Source organism: Lithobates pipiens, unplaced genomic scaffold (genome assembly GCF_037356315.1).
Source record: "Lithobates pipiens isolate NorthernLeopardFrog02 unplaced genomic scaffold, aLitPip1_a1.2 Scaffold_24, whole genome shotgun sequence".
Taxonomy (NCBI): domain Eukaryota; kingdom Metazoa; phylum Chordata; class Amphibia; order Anura; family Ranidae; genus Lithobates; species Lithobates pipiens.
Genome location: NW_027507786.1, coordinates 17572855 through 17596464, shown reverse-complemented (window position 1 = coordinate 17596464; position 23610 = coordinate 17572855). Strand labels below are relative to the sequence as shown.

The following is a 23610-nucleotide window of genomic DNA, read 5'->3' as shown; positions in this document are numbered from 1 at the left end:
CACTACTTGTCCCTGGGTGGCTTCACTCAGTTCTCCACCGTATCTATGGAGGAGTTCATACTTCCCAGCCGTCTGCCCATTATTTGTGAGTAATAAGATTAGCAGTTCACATGAGAAAGATAACATTGTTTCACTTCCAGCTCAGTTCATGGGAAATTTCTGGCAAGATCAACAGGGTTTTATTTTTTTTGTTCTTGCTGAAAATGAAAACGAATGCAGCCACCACATCCAAGGACTGGTAAACTGCAATACATTTCATTTATTGATATATTTTAATATCCTTATTGCATGTTACGTAATGTGCAAGTGTAACTGGACATGTGCAGAGTGAAAAAAAAATGGTTGCTTTTCGATTCATTATTTAAATAATTTAGTTAGTTAATTTCAGTAAATTAATATAATTTGTTTTCATCTCATTTATTTGTTTTCTAACTTGATTCAAACTTTCCAAATTCCGTTGAATTGAATTCAATTTGTCCGAATTCGAAAAATTCAAATAGGCATTCAAATTTATTCTATTCAAAATTTATATTTTGGAAGATGATTATATTCTTTCTATTTTATTTTATTCTCTTGTTTTTTTTTTTGTTCTATTTTATTCTATTATTTTATTTAATATTCTATTCTTATCTATTCTAATCTATTCTATTCAAATTTAAATTTATTCTATTCAAAATTAGAATTTTGCCAGGTGGTTATATTCTTTCTATTTTTATTCAATTCTATTCTAGTTCATTGTTTTTTCTAATCTCTTTTTCTATTCTATTATTTTCGATTTTATTCTTTTCTATTCTAAACTATTTCTTTTTAGAATTGAATTCCATTCAAAACGTGTATTTTGGAGGGGGGGGGGGCGGAGCTAGCCGCAGAAAGGAGATGGACGCCTGAGAGAGGAGCTACGAAGCAGGCGGACACACAACGGCACATAGCGGGCAGCAGAGTGGTAGCCGTGACTCCCGGTGAGCGCCGGAATACACCAGCGATATTGGGGCATGCCGCGACTATGTCAAAAAAAAAAGGAGACACGGAGGCCACAGAAATTGACTTCCTACTACCCCCTGGAGCACAGGCAAGATGGAGGAGGTCCGCGGGCACACACAATGGTGAGTACTAAACAACGCGGATCATCCAACAGCAATCCAGCAAAAAGAAACAGCTCATCTAAGAGCCCACAGTCTCCACTGAACACTCCCACCTCTGGAAGCCCTGAAAAAACCATGATGAGACTGGATGCCACGGATGCAAGCCATGAGGTGATCAGGGGATTAGAATCAGGGGAAGACACCAGAGACCTCCCAGACTCCATAGACCTGTTCCCCACAAGTAATCAGCCTGTGCTAGACACCACAATAAAGCACATGTTGGTCTCCCTAAGAAGTTCACTCCATGCAGATATTATGTCTTGTATACATAGATTCGGGGTGGAACTACAGGCAACAGCATCCCGGGTGGACCATATAGAAACTAAAATGGAAGAATTTTCCACCACCATCAATGATTTGATGGACGCCCATGAGGATGATATGAAGGCAGTTAAATCTAAACTCGCTGACATTGAAGACCGCTCAAGGTGGAACAATTTAAGAATCAGGGGGGTCCCCGAGTCGGTCAGGCAATCTGATCTTCGTGAGTGAATGAAATGAATGAATGAAATACTTGTATAGCGCACAATGCGTGAGTATGTGGTGCAACTGTTCAAGTCCATCTTACCCAAATTAACTGAGCTGGACATTGTAGTGGATAGAATTCACAGACTCCCAAAGCCAACATACCTATCGGACAACATACCTAGGGACGTCATATTACGCCTACACTTTTTCCACGTGAAAGAGCGTCTAATGGCGGCAGTATGCAACAGAGATCAGCTTCCTTCACAGTACCAAAATCTGCAAGGATTTATCCCAATTTACCCTTCAGAAAAGAAGGAACCTCAACACCATCTCGAAAGCACTGAGAAACCATAAAATTACCTACAAATGGGGGTTCCCTACAAAGCTGACCATAACCAGGGGGAGGAAAGACCACGTGGTGGACTCTCTGGCTAGAGGCATGCAACTGCTCAAAACGTGGCAGATAGTACCAGAAGACTCTCCTCACTCCAACCCTTCTAAAAGCCCTGAAGGTATAACTGGGGACTGGAACCTTGTTACAGCGAAAAATGCCCACAAACTCACTTGACCACTCTGCGGCTGGACAAAACCAATCCCGCCTCCATGCATAGGAGACTTTTGATAGCAGCATTACTTACTCCTCTGCTGTCCTTCTCCTTTCGGCGGACGCTTGGAGCTCATTTGTTTTTTTTTTTGTATGTTACCCCTTGAGTGGCAGTTGCCACACCCGGATCACAACGATCCTTTCTAACTACTTGTTTGCAGTTCTACATCTGTTTTGTTCCTTCGTAAGTTTTACAGTCAACCATCGCCTATGCCTACAGTCAACGATGAGGATAGCTTCCTGTACCAGAAGGTGCACCGCATCCGGAAGCCAAGAGCCTGGACGGAGCAACTCCCGCCATTGGACACCTTGCCATGGAACAACCACAATAAGTGCTGTTTATGCCCCTCGGACACAACTGCATACTTTACCGCGCAGGAATGGCTATAACCTTTATGACAATCAATGCCAAAGGCCTTAATCATCCGGCTAAATGCAAATCTATGTGGGAGGAGGCGGCACAACAAAAGTGCGACGTCCTCTGTGTCCAAGAAACGCACTTCCACAGCCAAGCTCAGCCCAAATATTCAAATCCTAAGTTCCCGCACTTCTACTTTGCCAATACAGCCGTGAAAAAGAGGGGTGTACTTACAGCTATAAAGGATACAGTTGTCTTCACGTTGCACAGCGAGTTATCTGACCCACAAGGAAGGTACCATATATTGGTTTGTGACATTAATCACACCAAGTATACGATAGTAAACGTGTACGCACCAAATGTGCATCAAACCCGATTCTTCCATAGAGTCATAAGGAAGACTAACCGTATCAGGCAGGGATACTTGTTGCTGTACGGGGACTTAAATCTCCCTCCAGACCCTGCAGTAGACTCTACTACAACCTTTAACAGGCATCAGAGTTCCCTGCAACCTGCAATCACTAGTCATGACCTGTACGATGCGTGGAGGTGCTTAAACGCCTCAGAAAGGGACTATTCCTTTTTTTCCACAAGGCATAGAGTCTATACGAGATTGGACCTTTTCCTGGTGGACAAGTGGTTGCTGACCAGAATTGGGTCATCTAACATTAACACCATAACCTGGTCGGATCATGTCTCGGTGACGCTGCGGGTGGAAGACGGGCTAAAAACCTCTCCCACATTTATATGGCGATCAAACCCCCGGCTGATCCAGGCAGATCCCACCAGGTCTGAACTTATGAAGGTGTTAACTGAATTTTTTTAACTTAATGTAGAATCGGTAACTGATCCCTTTGTAACTTGGAATGCTCCTAAAGCATTTATACGAGGTCTATTTATCAAACTGAGAGTGAGGGCCAGGAGACAAGGGGGACGGCAAATACAGGAACTCACCTCTAAGCCCCTGTACACACGGTCTGAGATTTCGACAACCAAATCCGTTGGATTTTGTCCGTCGGATCTTGTCCGAAACTGTTGCATACACACGGTCGGACTAAGTTGTCGAAAAATCCGATCTTTCAGAACGTGATGACGTAATTTTGTTACTATGGGACTACGTTCAGGCTAGTAGCCAATAGCTTTGATGTAGGAATTTGATCTGAGCATGCGTGGCACTTGGTCCGATCAAAATTCTCTACACATGATCGGAGTATGTCCGATCGAACCAGTTGGTCGGGAAATATTTCCAACAAGTTGGAAAATTGGGTCAGTTGCATACCGCACACAGTTGGATTATCCGACAACACGGTCCGATAGGACACATTCCGACAGATTCTCCGACCGTGTGTAAAAGGGCTTGGATTCAACATCTTGAGCTCCAAAACAAAACTAAAGCTATACAGCTGCAACATCTCAGCAATTAACCATCTAAGACATGACCTGCGGCTACACCTACTGGAGGATTTTGATAAGTCCACTAGGAGACTAAAGATGTCATACTATGCTGGTGGCAATAAGGTTGGGAAGCTGCCATTTATAATAATGCCGTCTCCTCGTCCTCCTTCCTCTCTGAAATGCTCCAAGCCATGATTGTTGCTCTGCCGAAGCCAGGGAAGGAACCCAACACTCCCCTAAAATTTTCGCCCCATCTCATTGTTAAATAATGATTTGAAGATTTATGCGAAACTGATAATAGGCAAGTTGGTGAATTTATTGTCGTCCTTTATTACCCAGATCAATCTGGATTCACTAAGGGTTACCCAACGGCCAACGCCACTAGACTCTTGATCAATATCATACAGCTGGCCAACAGAACTGGAACACCTTCTCTGCTTCTAGCTCTGGATGCAGAGAAGGTGCTTGACCAAATCCATTGGGAATACCTCGCACAGACCCTGAGGAGCTTCGGCTTCGGAGGGCAAATATATCAAGCCATCATGGCACTTTACACCCAACCATCAGCCCAAGTATATATTTCAGGATCCAGTGGCGTAACTAGAACCTTCAGGGCCCCGATGCAAGAAACCATGAAGGGCCCCCCTGAACCCCAGCCAGGGCCCTTCCCTCCAAGTCCGGCGCTGGAACTCCAGGGCGTGGTCACAGGTATGACCTTTGTGAGCCCTGTAGTTCCACCACTGGTATCAGTAGTTTTTTTTATTTATTTTTTTTACATTTTTAGGTGCCCCATTGGGGGACTATCCCTAGGCAGGGTGGGGTCCCTGTCCCCAGAAGAGATGAGGTCCTTTTCTCCAGGGCAGATGAAGTTACTGCCCCCACGTGAGAAGGGGTCCCTGGCTGGGGAGAACAGACATCGGACTGAGCGGCAATGCATGGAGCAGGAGAGGGGCACTCTGAGGAGCTAGCCGAGGACACAGGTCATGCGGGGAATGAACAACTAAAGAGCAGCCAGTGCGATAGTCGAGCATGGAGCTCTGCTAGTCACCATCCACCTCCAGCCACCCGTGTGCATGGTGCACTGGTACCCCTAGCTGCCTATGCTGCTGCCGGCCATATGTAGAGGGGGCTACATGGGCCCCCTGCAGCACAGGGCCCAGTTGCGGTCGCGACTGCTGCACCCCCCTATAGTTACGCCCCTGTCAGGATCACTCTCAACCCCATTATTTTGTATTAATTTAAATTTGTTACTATTGTAATTCGGAAATTCAGATACATCTGAATTTCCAAATAGCAAAAACATTTTCATAATTTCAATTCGGAACAAAATGAATTGCACATGCCTAGATATAACACTTCCAGGTATTGATCACAATATCCCCCCTGACAATCTCATACCAGACCAAATTTAGCATGCTGACTGAGTGGCCAGGGAAGGGAGGGGCAGTGAGTTTGCAGCCTCCACTCCCTCTTGAGCCATACCGAATCGCATGCAATCAACATTGAGTGGGTACCTTGCTTAGCTCCCCTAGAATTGCACCCAGTCCCCATGTTATTGGGAGAAAAGACAAGGTAGATGTGAGGGTCTACGGAGGAGACTTATCGAAAACTGGAAGCCCCTTTGATATAGGGGAAATTGAAAATTTTGGGACCCCATATGTGACTGAGGAGTGCATAGTACCCCTTGTTTATCCTTCACGAAAACAAAGTTAAATGGTAAATCTGAAAAATCACGAATTAAAAAAATACAAAAATAAAAAGCATCATGCCTCAATGCAAATTCAATGCCATTTCTACCAGCCAGCTATGTAGACCCAACATTGATAACAATAAATGATGCCCTGATGACCCACCAATAATCCTTTCGCTTCTCTTGTTGCATATGACAGCTCCCTGGCCAACCGCTGAATGTCAACCAATTGGAAGGATATGCCGAGTGATGTCATTGACCAAATATGGTCATGACCATGCTTGGACACTTGGCCCGTTGATTGACATTCAGCAGCTGGCCAGGGAGCTGTCATTTGTGAATGGAGTATCAACAGGAGAGGAGCTCCATCAGACAGCGAGGTACGTCATACCCTCCCACCCGTTTTGGATCGATGACACATATATCCCAGTAGCCATCGGTCAACTGGCATCCTCTGCACCTTGCCGAGTGCGCCTCGCTTTCTTCACACTGTGAAGGCGCGTGATCAGGAGGTGCATGCTGGGTAGCCAGCTGCACTGTATCCCGGGAGAAAGTCCGACCGGGCTTCAGATACACACACTGATGATGGATGCCTAGAGAATCGAGAGGAGACAGTGAGCCACATTGCATTTACAAGGAACGCAAACAATTGCATGTGCAGCTTATGCCAATTTGAATGACATAAGCTGCGACTATCATGGGGGTGCTTTATAAAAAAAATGACCGGAGCTGGGCTTTAAGTGGGGAATAAGTATACATTGTCCAGTGGAAGAATATCATGAGGAACTCTACCAAACCTAATGCTGTTCACAAAAAATTGGAATGTTAGATTCTAGAGTAGCTGGGCAACCTTCGTACATACTGTAAGGTGGCACTCGAGGTATGAAAAGCATAGTTAGTGCCCTCATGGAATAAGTCCAGCCCTCCAGAAACACGAGGTCCATGGCTCAACAAGGGTCCATTAAAACTGCATTATGGTTTCAATCAAATTTTGTCCTCCTGCAGAAGTTGCACCGATATATACAAGCTTCATACTACTTTTCCGAAAACACTTCAGATCAATACTTTAATGAAGACGGAGAATTTGTTACACAATATGTTATCCAAAATCATTTATTAGTCAACAAAACTATTCTCACTAATGATGTTGGATTATTTGAGCAATCTAATTCCAGAGAGCAGAGCATTTTTATCAATGCAAGTTTAATAAAATGGAAGAACCACCAAAAAGAGGTAAGATTGACAAGGACCTGTATTGGGTAAGATGGCTGTGGTCTCCTTGAAGTTGATCTTTTCCCTATCACTGGCCTATCCCGCTTTGTCAGGTCTCTGTAAAGATGGACATTCTGGTAGAGGAGCAGCGTTTTGCTTCATAATGTTAGAGTTACCCCCTTGATGATTGTTGGGAATTATTTAGAAAGAAGTAGTAGATGTGGAGGAAGCAAAAATCCACAGAATAGACAAAGAAGAAGCAGGGGGATCCCTGCACTGCAGGTCCTCAGGTACAGCTTTCTTTCCAGCAAGGAGAACAGTGATCAGCACAGTAGTGACATCACCAAATCTCACTCCAAATCATCTAGTGAGACCATCAGTCAGAGGCAGATATACAGTTCTGGAGATAGAAAAACAGGGAACACAAGGCTCCTTTTCAGGGTGCTATGAAGGTGCAATTAAACTTTCTAGATACTTTTTAACCACTTCAGCCCCGGAAGGATTTACCCCCTTCCTGACCGGCCATTTTTTGCGATACGGCACTGATTTGTTTTAACTGACAATTGCGCGGTCGTGCGACGCTGTACCCAAACAAAATTTACATCCTTTTTTCTTCTCAAATAGAGATTTTTTTTGGTGGTATTTGATCACCTCTGCGGTTTTTATTTTTTGCGCTATAAACAAAAATAAGAGGGACAATTTTGAAAAAAACACAATATTTTTTACTTTTTGCTATAAAAAATATCCCCAATTTAAAAAAAAAATTTCCTCGGTTTAGGCCGATATGTAATCTTCTAAGTATTTTTGGTAAATTGCAATAAGCGTATATTGATTGGTTTGCGCAAAAGTTATAGCGTCTACAAAATAGTAATGGCGGCGATCTGCATTTTTTATCAGGCCTGCGACATTGTGGCTGACAGATCAGATACTTTTGACACTTTTTTTGGAACCAGTGACATTTATACAGCGATCAGAGCTATAAATAGCCACTGATTATTGTATAAATGTCACTGGCAGGGAAGGGAGTTTACACTAGGGGGGGGTGACCAAGGGGTTGTGTTCCCTCAGTGTGGTCTAACCGTGGTGGGGGAGGCATGGGACTGCCTGGGGGAAGAGACTGATCAGTGTTCCTATATACTAGGAACACACGATCTGTCTCCTCTCCCCAGTCAGAATGTGGATTTGTGTGTTTGCACACACAGAACCTCGTTCTGGTTCTGTCAGGAGCGATCGCGTGTGCCAGCGGACATTGTGGCTGCTGGGCACGTGCATCGACTCCTCGGTATCGCGGTGGGTGCGCCCCCTATACCCCTTAAAGTGGCGGGTGGTCGGCAAGCGGTTAAAGATACAAAATCTTCACTTTCTGAGTTCAGGTCCACTTTAACCATGTTAATGCTGGGCACTTTTACCCCCTTCCCGCCCAGACCAGTTTTCAGCTTTCGGTGCTCTCACACTTTGAATGACAATTACTCAGTCGTGTTACATTGTACCCAAATTAAACTGATATATTTTTTTTTTTTTGCTCAAACAGACATTTCTTTTGATGGTATTTATTCACCACTGGATTATTATTTTTTTTTATATATAAGCGAAAAAATAAAAACAAAAAAATATATATTTTCTACTTTATGTTTTTTTTTTAATATAAGCGAAAAAAAAATAAAAACAAAAAAAATATATATTTTCTACTTTATGTTTTTTTTTTATATAAGCAAAAAAATTAATAAAAACAAAAAAATATATATTTTCTACTTTATGTTTTTTTTTTTTTTTTTTTAATCCATCAAAATCACATTTCATCATAAATTTAGACCAGAATGTATTCTGCTACATGTCTTTGGTAAAAAAAAAAAATCCTGAAAAGTGCATGATGATTGGTTTGTGTGAAAGCTATAGTGCCTAGAAGCTAGTCCACGTATCATTAAAAATGGATCAATCCTGATGTACCGACAGCCGATCTCATTTCTTGGGGCCCAAAAATGTCAGGACAGGACAAATACCCCCCCCAAGTGACAATTAATTTGGGCACAGTGTGGCACGGCTATGGCAATTTTTAGTCAAGCTATCCTGAAAAGATGAACTGGTAATAAAGGGGTATATACAGGCTTGTACTAAAGTTGTTAAATAAAGGGATTACATTGTTATTTAACCACTTAAGGACCAAACCTCGTTTTGAGATTTGGTGTTTACAAGTTAAAATCCGTTTTTGTTTTTTGTTTTTTGCCCATTACTTACATTATATATTTTTTTCTAACACCCTAGATAAAATGGCGGTTGTTGCAAACATTCTGTCACACCGTATTTTCACATTCTCCGTTTTTTAATTTTATATCGTGAAAGATAAATTAATACCCAACATGTCACGCTTTAAAATTGCGGTCTTATAAGCGCACTTTTTTTTTGGAAAAAAAAATACACTTTTGTGAATTAAAAAATAACAATAAAAAATAAAGTTAGCCCAATTTTTTTTTCATATTGTGTAAGATAATGTTACGCCGAGTAAATTGATACCCAACATGTCACAGTTCAAAATTATAAATTTATAAACGTCGCCTTTGGAGATATTTCAGTGCCAACGTTTTTCGCCATTCCAGGGGCAATATTGAAACGTGACATGTTGGGTATCAATTTACTCGGCGTAACATTATCTTTCAAAATATAGAAAAAAAATTGGGCTAACTTTACTGTTTTATTTTTTTCAAAAATGTGTATTTTGTCCAAAACAATTGCGTTTGTAAGACCACTGGGCGAATACGGTGTGTCATAAAGTATTGCAACGACCTTCATTTTATTCTCTAGGGTGTCTAGAAAAATATATATATTTATATAATGTTTGGGGGTTCTAAGTAATTTTCTAGCAAAAAAAAAAAGATTTTAACTTCAAGTGTCCTTAAGTGGTTAAAAGTATTTCCTAAAGGGAAATATATTTCCTATAAGGGTAAACATCTCACAGATTTATAAGATGCTAGGAGGAGTGGATGAGATGGAGGTACCTACCCTGTTTCCCCTAAAGTAAGACATCCTCCGAAAGTAAGACCTCCCACCAGGTTTCCCTCTCGCAGAAATATAAGGCATCCCCCCGATAAAAAGGCAAACCCCGATAATAAGACATCCCCCAATAAAAAGGCCCCTAAAGCTACCATAAGGCGTCTGACTCTTCTGGACCATAGCGGTGGGCGCTGCCACGCAGCTCACTGATTGGCGGCAGCTCAGCCGGAGCTGTTCAGGCAGGTAGATGCGAGGTCTCTTTAAATCAGTGAGCTGCGGCTGGCTCTCTGAATGACGAGTGACGTCACCCGTCATCAGAGAGCCCGTCCTGCCGCCAGCACAAGCTGTCACCTTCTGCCGCCTGCTACTTGCTCTGCCCTGACGGAGTCTGGCTGACTCACAATTAGACAGTGAGTCGCGCTGGGCAGGAGTTGGGCACATTGTGTGGAGTCTGGCCTCCACAGACACACAGGGGTGACTGAGGTGGGGGGGGATGTCTGGTAAAGGGTGGGGGATGTCTAGTGAAGATGGCAGGGGGAGACTAAATAATCCACTGGCACATAGGTGGGTGGAGGGGGACTCACTTAAAATGACACAGGGTGGATTTGAGGGGGGGGGATCAAAATGGCACAGGAGGATCAGAAGGGGGCAAAATCAATAAATGTGTACCCTATTCATCTTCATGGAAAAATAAGACATCCCCTGAAAATAAGACCTAGCACATCTTTGGGAGCAAAAATTAATATAAGACACTGTCTTATTTTCGGGGGAAACAGGGTACCTATATAAAAAAATGGGAAGAAGAAATAGGACCACGAGGGGAGAAACAGAATATAGAAAACATTTTGCACTTAACACAAGGGACATCTAAAAATCTCAATACAATAGAAATGAATTACAAAAAGTCTTGTTAGGTGGTATAGGACACCATATATGATGACGAGATATCAAGAAGATCAACCCGGGACGTGTTGGAGAGGGTGTGGACAACAAGGGAACACGGCACACATTTGGTGGGAATGCCCAAAAATTAGAAAGTTCTGGAGGGAAATATTAGCTCTGATAAAAACAATAACAGGAACTCAGGTACTAGAAAACCCTTGGACATGCCTCTTCCACGGTACAGACACCCCAACCCAAAAGTATAAAGAAGCCCTCATAGGACAAGTGGAAGCCCCAAAACTGAGGGAATGGATAGAGAAAGTAGAGGATATGTATAGAATGGAGGGATGGGAAGAGGATGAGGAGGGTGGTAAAAAGAAATTCCGAAAGAAATGGGAACAATGGAAATTGTTCAAATTAACGAAGGAATATAACGAGGTAGTAGGGCTATGGGGGGTGGGGGGGGGGGGTAGGATGCTTTTCTTTGTATATTATGTTTTATATTTTTTGTATGGAAAAAATACTAAATACAGAATTAAAAAAAAAAAAAAAGTATTTCCTAAAAGTTGTTTAACAAAAAAATTCTCTTTGTCTAGATCCCGAGATCGCAGTGTTCTGAGGACTGCTTACCGGGAAACAGAGAAGTGCCGAGCTCAGATGTACATGAATGCTGTCATGGTTGTGTCCCGTGCTCAGAAGGAGAGATGTCCAATGAAACAGGTGGGTTTTATTATTACTTTCTAAGCCCTTGTACACACGGTCGGACATTCCGATGGAAAATGTCCAATCGGACCGTGTTGTTGGATAATCCAACCGTGTGTGTGGGCTCCATCGGACTGTTTCCGTCAGAATATCCGACAGACAAAGTTTTAGCCCTTGTACACACAGTCGGAGAATCCATCGGAATGTGTCCTATCGGACTGTGTTGACCGGAATATCCCAATTTTCCAACTTGTTGGAAATATATTCCGACCAACTGGGCCGATCGGACATACTCCGATCATGTGTAGAGAATTTTGATCGGACAAAGTGCCACGCATGCTCAGATCAAATTCCTAAATCAAAGCTATTGGCTACTAGCCTGAACGTCGTCCCATCGTAACGAAATTACGTCATCACGTTCTGAATGATCAGATTTTTCGACAACTTTGTCCGACCGTGTGTATGCAACAGTTTCGGACAAGATCCGACGGGCAAAATCTGATGGACAAAATCCGACGGATTTGGTTGTCGAAATCTCCGACCGTGTGTACAGGGGCTTAGAGCTGGGCTATAAAACTTTCCGACAACATGATCCGATTGGACTTTGTCCGATCATGTGTAGAGAATTCCGATCGGACAAAGTGCCACACATGCTCAGATCAAATTCCTAGACCAAAGCTATTGGCTACTAGCCTGAATGCAGTCTTGTCGTAACGAAATAACGTCGTCACATTACGTACGATCGGATTTTCCGACAACTCTATCCGACCGTGTGTATGCAACACCAGCTTTGGACAAAATCTGTCGCACAAAATCTACCGGATTTTGTTGTCGGAATGTCCGACCGTGTGTACAGGGGCTAAGACTTCTGTTGGTGGTAAAAGCAAATGCAAGGAAACCCATAGCACCCCTCACAATTTGTATTCATGTTCTTCTCTCTTTTCATGTGACAACACTGAAGAAATGACACTTGTCTACAATGTAAAGTAGTGAGTGTACAGCTTGTATAACAGTGTAAATTTCCTGTCCCCTCAAAATAACTCAACACACAGCCATTAATGTCTAAACCGCTGGCAACAAAAGTCAGTACACCCCTAAGTGAAAATCTCCAAATTGGGCCCAATTAGCCGTTTTCCCTCCCCGTTGTCACGTGACTCGTTAGTGTTACAAGGTCTCAGGTGTGAATGGGGAGCAGGTGTGTTAAATTAGGTGTTATCGCTCTCACGCTCTCATATTGGTCACTGGACATGGCACCTCATGGCAAAGAACTCTCTGAGGATATGAAAAAAAGAATTGTCGCTCTACATAAAGATGGCCTAGGCTATAAGAAGATTGCCAGGACCCGGAAACTGAGCTGCAGTATGGTGGCCAAGACCATACAGCAGTTCCACTCAGAACAGGCTTCGCCATGGTGGAGCAAAGAAGTTGAGGTCACGTGCTCAGCGTCATATCCAGAGGTTGTCTTTGGGAAATAGACGTATGAGTGCTGCCAGCATTGCTGCAGAGGTTGAAGGGGTGGGGGGGGGGGGGTCAGCCTGTCAGTGCTCAGACCATAAACCGCACACTGCATCAAAATTGGTCTGCATGGCTGTCATCCCAGAAGGAAGCCTCTTCTAAAGATGCTGCACAAGAAAAGACCACAAGCAGTTTGCTGAAGACAAGCAGACTAAGGAGATGGATTACTGGAACCATGTCCTGTGGTCTGATGAGACCAAGATAAACTTATTTGGTTCAGATGGTGTCAAGCGTGTGTGGGGGCAACCAGAGATGCAGAGGTGATCAAATACCACCAAAAGAAAGCTCTATTTGTGGGAAACAAAGGACATAAATTTCATTTGGATACAGCGTTGCATGACCGCATAATAAAACAGTGCCGTATCGCAAAAAATGGCCTGGTCATGAAGGGAGGTAAATCTTCCAGAGGTCAAATGGTTAATATATATTAAGTTGGCTTTTTCCATATGAAAACATTGTGTGAACTTCTATAGTTTTTGTTCAAAATACTTTTTTTTTTTATTTCACAAAAGTTTTATTAAGGAAATGCAGAGAATTACAGGCAACAATATATCGCAAAGTAAAGGTAGCAAAAAAAACATTGACACAGGTAGTTACAGAGATGTATAAACAGCAGTTTGAACTGTCTAGATATAAGTGACAATCGTCAGTAAACCATCAATGACTATTCTGTGATTAATTTAACAATATGAATAGGATAGAAAACTTAAACACATACAATGGTATATCTGGATCACTCGTATATATATAGGGAAAGGGAAGAAAGAGAAAAAGAAAAAAAAGAAAAAAAAAAAAAAAAAGGGAGGGGGTAAGAAATTAGTTTGATATAGTTACAGAAGAAAGGAGTAGGCAAGGAGAGTTCCCAAGCAACGAGCCAGCGCTGTTGGGTCCTCGAGAAAGTAACCAATGTGGTGAAGGTTCAACAGCAGTCATTACTAAATGAAAGACTTATATTCCTGTGTATCTTTGAATGCAAGCCATTTCGACCAGGTTGAAGCAAAGTTTAACATTCTTTCTTGTGAAATACTTATAAGTTCCTCAATGTTTTCAATAAAATTAATCCTTCTGAACCATTCTTTTTTCGTAGGGAGTGAGGGTGACCTCCAATGGCAAGGGATACAATGTCTCGCTGCATTTGTCATGATCATGGTTAGGGATTTCAAATATTTTTTGGGGGGGATTTTGTTGTGATGCAGTAGGAAGTGGGCAGGGTTGAAATCTAATGTTTCTGATGTTATTGATGAGATGGTTTCGTGCACCATTTTCCAGAAAGGTTGAATAAGTGGACATGACCACCAGATATGAAATAGCGAGCCCGCCTCCCCACTGCACCTCCAACATTTGTTGGAAATCTGGGGGTAGAATTTATGAAGTGTACTGGGTGTTCTATACCATCTTGCTAAAATCTTAAATCCACACTCCTGTGTGGCAACGTTTAGTGAACCTTTATGAGCGTAAGTGAAGATATTTTCCCATTCTTCATTGGAGAAGGAAAGATTGAGGTAATTTTCCCATGCTAGACAAGAAGGATAGGAGAACCCTAAATCCTCTTTAAATAGTGAATTGTAAAGACATGAGATAATATGTCTCTGTGGGGATGTGTCTGAACATAAGATCTCGAGGGTTGTGAGAGATCTACATCTAAGGGCTGCCAGTGCTGCTTTGGAGATATAATGTCTAATTTGGAGATATGTCCAGGGGGATATCAGTCTAGGAACGTTGTCCTTGTTGATTTCCTCGAGGGATAAAAATATCCCCTTGTGGATAAAGTGTTTAATTAGCACCGTATTGTGGGGCCAATTGGCCAGGAAAGAGTTTGAGGTGTTTCCTGGGGGGAAATCAGGGTTATTCCGAAGAGGCGTTAAGGGACTAATCCACGGGGTGGGGTCTCCAATCTTGTAAGTGTCATGAAAGATTGCTATCGTGGGTCCAATAAGGGGGTGTGATTTAATTTCTTTTTGAAGGTATTTAGGGTTTATCCATGGTAGATGGGTGATTGAATATGGAAATTGGGCCTGTTCTAATGATACCCAGTCTTTGACAGATTGATGTAAGTTCCAATCTACAATTCGCGTGAGTATAGTTGCTTGGTGGTATTTTTTTAGATCAGGAAGCGCAATTCCTCCTTTGTTTTTTGGGAGGATCAGTCTGGCATATTTGATTCTGGGGGGTTTACCCCTCCAAATAAAGGTGGAACAAGCTTTACGGAAGGAGGCAAAGAAGGAGGACGGCAATCTAATGGGGATCGTTTGCATGGCATAAAGGAATCTGGGGAGAATGGTCATTTTTAATAGAGAGGCCCTCCCAAACCATGAGATGTTTAGAGAATTCCAACGTTTAAGGTCTTCTTGTGAGTTCCTTAGTAGGGGGAGAAAATTAAGTTTGAATAGGTCTTTAAGGGAGGAGGGTATCTCTATTCCAAGATATGTAATTTGGTTGGGGGACCAAGTGAATGGGAAATTTTGTTTGCACAATTCTACATCTTTGAGGGGCAATGAAATATTTAGTGCTACCGATTTGGAGTGATTAATTTTTAAATTAGATAATAGTTGATATGTTTCAAGTTCTTTAACTAGATTGGGTATGGAGACCAAGGGTTGTGATAGAAAGAGCAACATATCGTCCGCAAAGGCGGCTACTTTGTAGGAGCGGTCTTTAATCTCGATGCCTTTAATATTTGGGTTGGATCTAATTTTGTTTAAGAGCGGCTCTAAGGTGAGGACAAAAAGCCACAGGGACAGGGGGCAACCTTGTCTCGTCCCATTTTTGAGGTTAAAGGCGTTCGACAGGTGGCCATTAGTGCGTACGCGTGCAGTTGGATTAGAGTACAATGCAGCGATATATGCTCTCATCCGGGGCATTATGCCAATATTTTTAAGAACTGCATCAATGAAGTCCCAGGCCACTCTATCGAACGCCTTTTCTGCATCAAGTGATAGAAAGAAGCCCTGTTTTTTTTTAGAAGTTAGCCAATTATGTATGTTCAAGGCCTTGATGGTATTGTCTCGGCCTTCTCTGCCGGGGATGAATCCCACCTGGTCAAGGGAAATTAAGGAGGTCAGTAGGGGTAGCAGTCTATTGGCCAGAATTTTTGCGTATATTTTGATATCTACATTTATTAAGGAGATTGGGCGATAGTTTGTTACAAGTGATGGGTCTTTTCCTTCCTTGGGTATTACCGTTATATGCGCTTCCAAGAGCTGTTTGGGGGGATTTTTTTCTGAGTGTAATGATTGGAAGGTTTGTATGAATTTGGGTTTGAGAATGTCGAAAAAAGTTTTGTAATATTGTAAAGGGAGACCGTCAGGACCGGGGGCTTTGCCTACTTTCATGTCTTTCAAGGCCTTATCGAATTCATCGCCATTAATGGGGGATTCGAGTTCCTGGGCAATGTTTCTTGCGATTTTGGGTGGACTATGTTCCTCCAGATAACTTTGAATCAATTTTAACCTGGTTTCCGCGTTAAGGGGGGATTTAGGATTGGGAGGGATATTATACAGAGTTTGGTAATATTTTTCAAATTGGGTGGCTATCTCCTCGTTCGAAGAGTGCGACTTTCCTCGGTTGTCAGTTATGTGATGTATGGTGGATGAGGCTTTCTTACTCTGAACTGCTCTCGCAAGCATTTTCCCACTTTTATTACCCTGCTCGTAATAAATTTTGTGTCGTAATATATATTGTCTTTTAGCCTTAAGATTCAATTCTTCCGTAAGAAGCTCTCTAGCTCTAGTCAACTCCTCGAAGGCGGAGACAGCCACGGTCTTCTTGTGTTGTAATTCAAGCACATGGATGCGATCTATTAAGGATTTGATTTTATTTTGTTTTTCCTTTTTAAGTTGGGTCAATTTTTTTATGAACTCACCCCTAATGACACTTTTGTGGGCTTCCCATTGGATGATCTTAGTAGTGTCAGCAGTATCATTACGGGCAAAATAGTCTCTAAGTGTATCTCGAAAGCGATCAATGTCTATTGGGTCCTTCAGTACGGTGGTGTTTAGTCTCCACGTTTTAGTTATAGTGTTTTTTTCTGGGAAAGTCAAGGATAGTGTGATTGGGTGATGATCCGATAGAATCATGGGCTCTATTGTCGTGTTCGTGATGAGTGAGAGGTCAGCTTGTGTAATATAGAAATAATCAATTCTCGAATACTTTTGATGGATTGCTGAGAAATAGGTATAGTCTCTAGCTTGAGGATTGAGGGTTCTCCAGGTGTCATGTAGAGTTAGTGATTGCAATTGGAGTTTGATTTGTTTTAAAGCCCTGAAAGGAAGACTCGAGGAGCCATTTGAGGTGTCAGCCAAAGGATTGAGGGGGACATTAAAGTCTCCGCCAAGTATTAGGATGCCTGAAGCAAAATTTGTTAGTAGATCCTTAATTTTGCAGAAGAAGGTAACCTGTTTTGAGTTAGGGGCGTAGATATTGGCGATCGTGATTGGATGAGATGACACTACGCCTTTGAGAAAGATAAATCTTCCCTCAGGATCAATCATTGTATCTTTTATCTGGAAAGGAGTATGTTTTGATATAAGGATAGAAACTCCTTTTGTCTTCCCCTCAGGGTTGGTGGAGTGAAAAAACGTGGGAAATCGACTATCTGAGAATTTAGGTATATTATTGGATTTAAAGTGTGTCTCTTGAATACATACTATATTGGCTTTGCATTTATGAAATTCATATAGGAATTTGGTTCTTTTGGGTGCGGTGTTAAGTCCTTTAGCATTAATGGACAGTAGTTTAAGGGAAAGAGGTGAGATTTGTGGTCTTTGAGAAGGCATGTTGAGAGATAAAAAAAGAAAAAAAAAAAAAAAAAAAAAAAGGGGGGGGGGGGGGGGTTGTTAGAGGGTAGGTGTAGTACCTATAACAGGTACAGAGAGTACAAACCGGAGGGAGGGTTAGACCTGCTAAGCCTACCTATATATATATGCCGGTAAGGTCAAGGAGGGGTGAAGGGAACCACTCCTTGTGTGGGTTCTATGACCGAATGAGGTACAGTCTGGTGATTAAAAATGAAATCACAAAGTGATAAGTTTCTTATCTGTCGGGAGGGCCCGGCGCCCAGGGAGTTCCTAAGGGCATAATAAATTTATAGATGACAGGGTTAAGGTGTAGAGATATGGGGAAAGGGATGATGTAACTGTATCTTAGTTTTTGCGAATAGACGGCTATAGCTATCACTATAGAAATGAGATGTAGGAGAGAATGATCTCTTGTAGAGTGACTAGAAAGGAATTAATACAGTGCAGGCCTCTGCTCTAGAGACATGAATCCACTACGAAAGTTTTTAACAGCAAATGAGCTGACAGACGTAACCCTTTTACCCATGGATGGGAAAGCCTAAATAGGAATAATATTTAACCAAAATGTGCGATATAATAGGTCAGTAAGAAACCATTCCAGAAATATTCATTCACATCTTAAATGGAGAAGAGAGATGACGTATCGAGAGTCCCCCCAGGGCGCGGTAGGATCAGCTCTAAGGTGAGCGACCTATAGTTTGTCCCCCATTATAGAGTATTATGAGCTGGACTGAGATAAAAGGGTGTAGCTGTATCTCTAGCATACAGATATGTGTTGGTTTTTCTGTATCCAAAAAAGATGCGGACCGGAAGGACTCTCAACACGCCAGATCATCTTAAGTACCAATAAGGAATTAGTAACAGTAACTCCAGGTGTTAACCATTCACCAACATCCACCTGGTTAAGAGTAGTGATAATTAAGACAGAAATTTTGTTAACAGTGAAAAACCTGAAACATGAAAAGCATAAAAACCTTCAAAAAATGAACATTTGGAGGAACATTAATCAGATTAAAAGAGCTCCCTCAGCAATGCTATTACATATGTATTTCAAAGAGCGGGATCCATGGGATAAAAATCGTTTTAGTAAGCAAAGAGAGTCTTAACCCATTAAGGCACTGAAATAGAGAGTATTGAGGCAAAGAACCAAAAAAAAAAAAAAAAAAAAAAAAGAAAAAAGAAAAGGGGGGTTAGAGGCCTATACATTACTCAAAAGAACCAGGCCTGACAACCAAACCCAATACAGGTTTAAACCTTGCCTCTATAAAGGACTATCATGTCCATAAATGTGTAGAGAGTACCGGGGTTGGAGCCTTGTATTGGTAATCCACTTGTGAAAGAAAAAGTGGTAAGAGTTACTCAGGTCAGACTTGCCCTGGATCAGCGTATACGATGAGGGTAGCGAAGTGGCTTCACATTTGTAAGCTTGTAAGTTGGCCGGAAGTGTTTGCAGCGGATTGTCATCAGTTCGGCCCATAAAGATACAAAATATATGCAGAGATGGGATTCCAAAGCGCCCCAAAGGGGCCTTACCTTTCTGTGTAAAACTGGGTCCTTCAATTCCAGAAAGGAGGGTTGAGGGGTGACTAAGTAGATTTACTCACTGTATACAGAGTATATGGTGGCGGTGGTAGACCAGGAATAGATAGGTAGCAGATGAGCTGGAGTTGTTTAAGAGAGGCATGGAGCAGCCATCTAGGTGTCCATTGAATCTTGCCTGTCGGTACGGTCTCTCCTTCTGGGTGGGGAGATGACTGGACTTCCTTGGTCTGCTCTTCTTCCATGGTGTTGTGCTGACGGAGATCTACGACGTCGATCTCTGTTTCTTTGTGTTCTAGGAGTCATGTTGGTTGCCACATCAACCCATGTGTCATGGATCTGGAATGAGTTGTACCAGTCGGGTACATCTGTTACGGGGATGTTGAGCGATTCGCAAAATGATTGCAGGTCCTCGGGAGTGCGTAGGAATGCTGTGTGGCCTCTCCAAGTTGCAGATAGGCAGAAAGGAAATTTCCACCTATAGGGGATGCCTCTGGTCCGGAGTTGGTCAAGTAATGGACGCAGGGCCCTGCGTTGCTGTAGAGTAATGTTGGAGAGGTCCTGGAATAATTTGATTTCATGACCGTTGAAGAGGACTCTATTTCTTTCTCTGGCTTTTTTTAGAATGGCTTCCTTTAGCGGAAAGTTTACCAGGCAGCAGACTATGTCTCTCGGCGGGTCAGTGTCCCTTCCCCTTGGACGGAGAGCGCGGTGAGCCCGTTCAAAATCAATTGGGGAGTCTGGGGGCCTCTCCAGCAGCTCATTGAAGATGGCGGTTGCCGTCTGTATTACAGGGATTTGATCTGTGGTCTCGGGAACTCCGCGGATTCTGATGTTATGACGCCTGCCCCTGTTGTCGAGGTCTTCAATGTGGCGGTGCATCTCTATTAAGTGACTCAAGTGGTTGTCTGAAGCTCTTTGTATTTGTTTCAGGGCTTCAGAGTGGCGGGATGTAGTGTGTTCCACAGAACCCATTCTGGCTGCCACGTGCTGTATATCAGCTCTCAGGTCTGTGATGGCAGCAGACAGGGTGGCTTTTATGTCCAGTGCCACTGCCTGTAAATCAGCCAAACTGAGGGCTTGAGGGGCTGGGGAGGCTTGGGGGGATAAAGCCTGAGGCAGTGGGGGAAAATTATCTTTTTCTAAGGCCTGCGGGCCGTTCGCGCCGCCCGCCGCGCCTCCGGAGGCGCCGAGCGGGGTGGCCTGTTTAGGCGAGGCCGAGGCTTTTGGGCCTTCACCGTGCGGCGGACGAAACATCGCTGGGATATTGGCCAGCGGTGACAGACCTGTCTCGGCGGCATCCCGGGATCCTGGAGTGGTTCTATCTCCTTTCCCCATGTTTGGATGGACGGAATGAAGCCCTGTGTGCGGCGAAAACTTCCCCTGAGCGCCGGAGGAGTTAGATCAAGCGTCCATCGCTGTCCCCGGTCCGGCCACGCCCCCCAAAATACTTTTTATTCTGTGTAAATTAAAAACTAAAATCAAACATGTTGTAAAATTCCACAATTGGTTTTATTTTTCAGGAAGTGAGAACTGCATGAAGTGTCTGGACCACGAATGGCCAAATGAGAACAAAACTCAATGTAATCCCAAGCTGATGGAGTTTTTGTCTTATACTGATAATCTATCTTTATTTTTCATGGTGATCTCTTTATTTCTTTGCATTTTAACTTTTTCGATAATGATTGTATTTATCTCATATGGAGACACCCCCATTGTCAGAGCCAATAACAAGAGCCTCAGCTTTGTCCTCCTGGTCTCCATCATGTTGGGTTTGCTCTGTGTGTTCTTGTTCCTGGGTCGTCCCTTGGATACAACCTGCTGGCTGCGCCAAACGTCTTTTGGATTCCTTTTTACCATAGCGGTCTCCTCTGTGTTGGGCAAGACTGTGATGGTTTGGCTTGCTTTCAAAGCCACCAAACCGGGCAGTGTGTGGAAGAAATGGGTTGGAGTAAAGCTGCCCAATTCTGTTGTCTTCATCTGCTCATCATTGCAACTTTTAATCTGCATTGCATGGTTGTCGATCTCTCCCCCCTTCCAGGAGTTGGACGAACGATCATATCAAACAAAGATCATCGTTCAGTGTAATGAAGGGTCAGTTATCGGGTTCTACTCTGTCCTGGGATATATGGGGATCCTGGCTGCTTTCAGTTTTATTACAGCGTTTTTAGCAAGGACATTACCGGACAGTTTTAATGAAGCCAAATACATCACCTTCAGCATGCTGGTGTTCTGCAGTGTCTGGATTGCCATGATCCCGGCCTATCTGAGCACCAAAGGGAAATACATGGTGGCAGTGGAGATTTTCGCCATCCTGACCTCAAATGCTGGACTTCTAGTTTGTATATTTTTTCCAAAATGTTACAAAATTCTTTGTCATCCCGATTTAAATTCAAGAAAGCATTTGCTTGACAACAGATGTAATTAAATTTTTAGGCTGGGTTCACACTATTGTGAATTGGTTCCGGTCTTCCCTGCTTCCAATTCGCATGTCAAGAGATTGTGACCGGCTCTCTAGGGAGCGGCTCTGGTGGGAATTGCACAGGAGTCCTGTGTATCTTCTGGTCAGTTTCTGGTCCGAATTCAGCCAAAAATCGGATCTGAAGCGGTGAACAGGGATGCATCGGACCCCTGCTGTCAGTCGCTCCGAGTGGCAGTGTGAGCCCAGCCTTATAGTGATAATAAAGAGTTGTACCTTCATATTAAACTTAATGTGGGGCTTCCAGGAGAATCGAATGTCTGCTTTACCGAACGCTAGCTAAAAACACTTTCATTGGCAGCTGTTTTTTTTTGGGGGGGGGGGGGTAGGCAGCAGACAACCACTGTCGTTCGGAACACCTGCACTCCCCGGGGGGGGGGGGTCTTGTGGTCAGACGGTCATCCAGCCCCACACTTACCCCATCTAGGTTTCGGGCTGGCTGCACGCCTATGGGCGATGGGCAGCTGGCAGTAGGTGGCAGCTTCTATCGCATCCCCTCCTCCTCTGCATCATGGCAGCTTACGCCCTGCGTCTCCTCCCTACTCCTCCTAGGCATCCAATAGGATCACCTGTCCTTTCAGCCAATCAAGTGTCGGCTCTCAGGGCCCACTTCCTGATTGGCTGGGGGGAGGATCAGTTTGACAATAGTGAATATTCATTTACTATCATTACGCAACTGGGTGGGTTTGGGGCTCCGAGCTTTGCGCCCTGAGGCCACCCTTTTTTGAAGACTATAAGAGGCTCTGGCTCTAATCACAAGCTTTAAACCCCCCCTATTGGAATCCATGCATCTGGCACCCTGCATATAGATTAGGGGCCGGGCGCATGAAAGGGAGGTGGCGCCCGTTCGCCACTAATGTGAAGGCCGCCACTGACCACTTGTCAAAATCAAATTGCATTTTTCTGGCAAATAAGTGTTTGGGGGTAAAAGTAAAAGGTAAAGGTAAAGTTGACCTTTTATTTTCATGGAAGCTTAACATTAAGGCTTGAACACAATGAATGATGCGCCAAGTAGAATATTTTCCTTTTGCGATGTTGCACCACAGGCATGCATACCATTTGTAGTGTTTGTTTAAATTTTTTTAAGTTAATAAACTTATTCACAGTTAAAAAATGTAAAACAGATCTCTTCACTGATTTTCTTGTTCAATATTTGTATTGAAGGATTTGCATACAAAGATGGGAAATATGCAACATGGAGGAAAAATAATTCTTGCCACCACGCAGGGAGGACCAGTAGGCAGGAATTACAGCTTATAACAGATATCGGTACATCGACTATTAAAATAGAAAAAATATTTTAGAAAATATTTGAATCAAAACATTATTCCCATATTCATCAGCAGAATCATGCGGGTGGAACAAGATGCCTTCCCTGGAAAGGCCCAGGGTTAGCAGTAGAACCATGAAAAGGAGATGGGAGGGAGGCAAGAAACACAAACAAGAGTAAAGAAGTAGTAGACATTATGGCTGATGAGAGGACACCTCTATGGGGGGGGGAGGCATGTATATCACAATAGAAATAGGTAACAAATTGCACTATACAAATCAAATTAAAGTCCATATGTGTACCAAACGAATGATACATGTGAAAAATATTCCAGATTAACGTGACAAAGTGATTATCCATATCCGTGTCCATCACCTATCACATTATCCTTTAGGATTATTAGGGATCTCACTCACGGTAACACACCATGAGCTGACATCTAAAAGCCTTAAGTCTAGTGTGTTGACCAGCACACATCTAAACAAACTCAATTGTTCGAGGACGAGAAGAGAGGAGACGCACTCGACCGTCAGAGCCGGGACACGGAGGAGACTGAGGGGGAAAGCCGCA

At 43.1% G+C, this 23610-nt stretch overlaps 1 protein-coding gene across 1 annotated transcript; it reads left to right on the top strand.

Annotated features, from left to right (window-relative positions):
- The first annotated feature begins 2594 nt into the window (after window positions 1-2594).
- On the top strand, window positions 2595-22049 carry LOC143929585 (vomeronasal type-2 receptor 26-like). The gene is made up of 4 exons (XM_077453464.1): window positions 2595-2866; window positions 11336-11459; window positions 14044-14065; window positions 20815-22049. Exons 1-4 carry the CDS (start codon window positions 2595-2597, stop codon window positions 21717-21719), a joined length of 1323 nt encoding a protein of 440 aa, XP_077309590.1. The 3' UTR covers window positions 21720-22049.
- Window positions 22050-23610: the final 1561 nt, after the last annotated feature.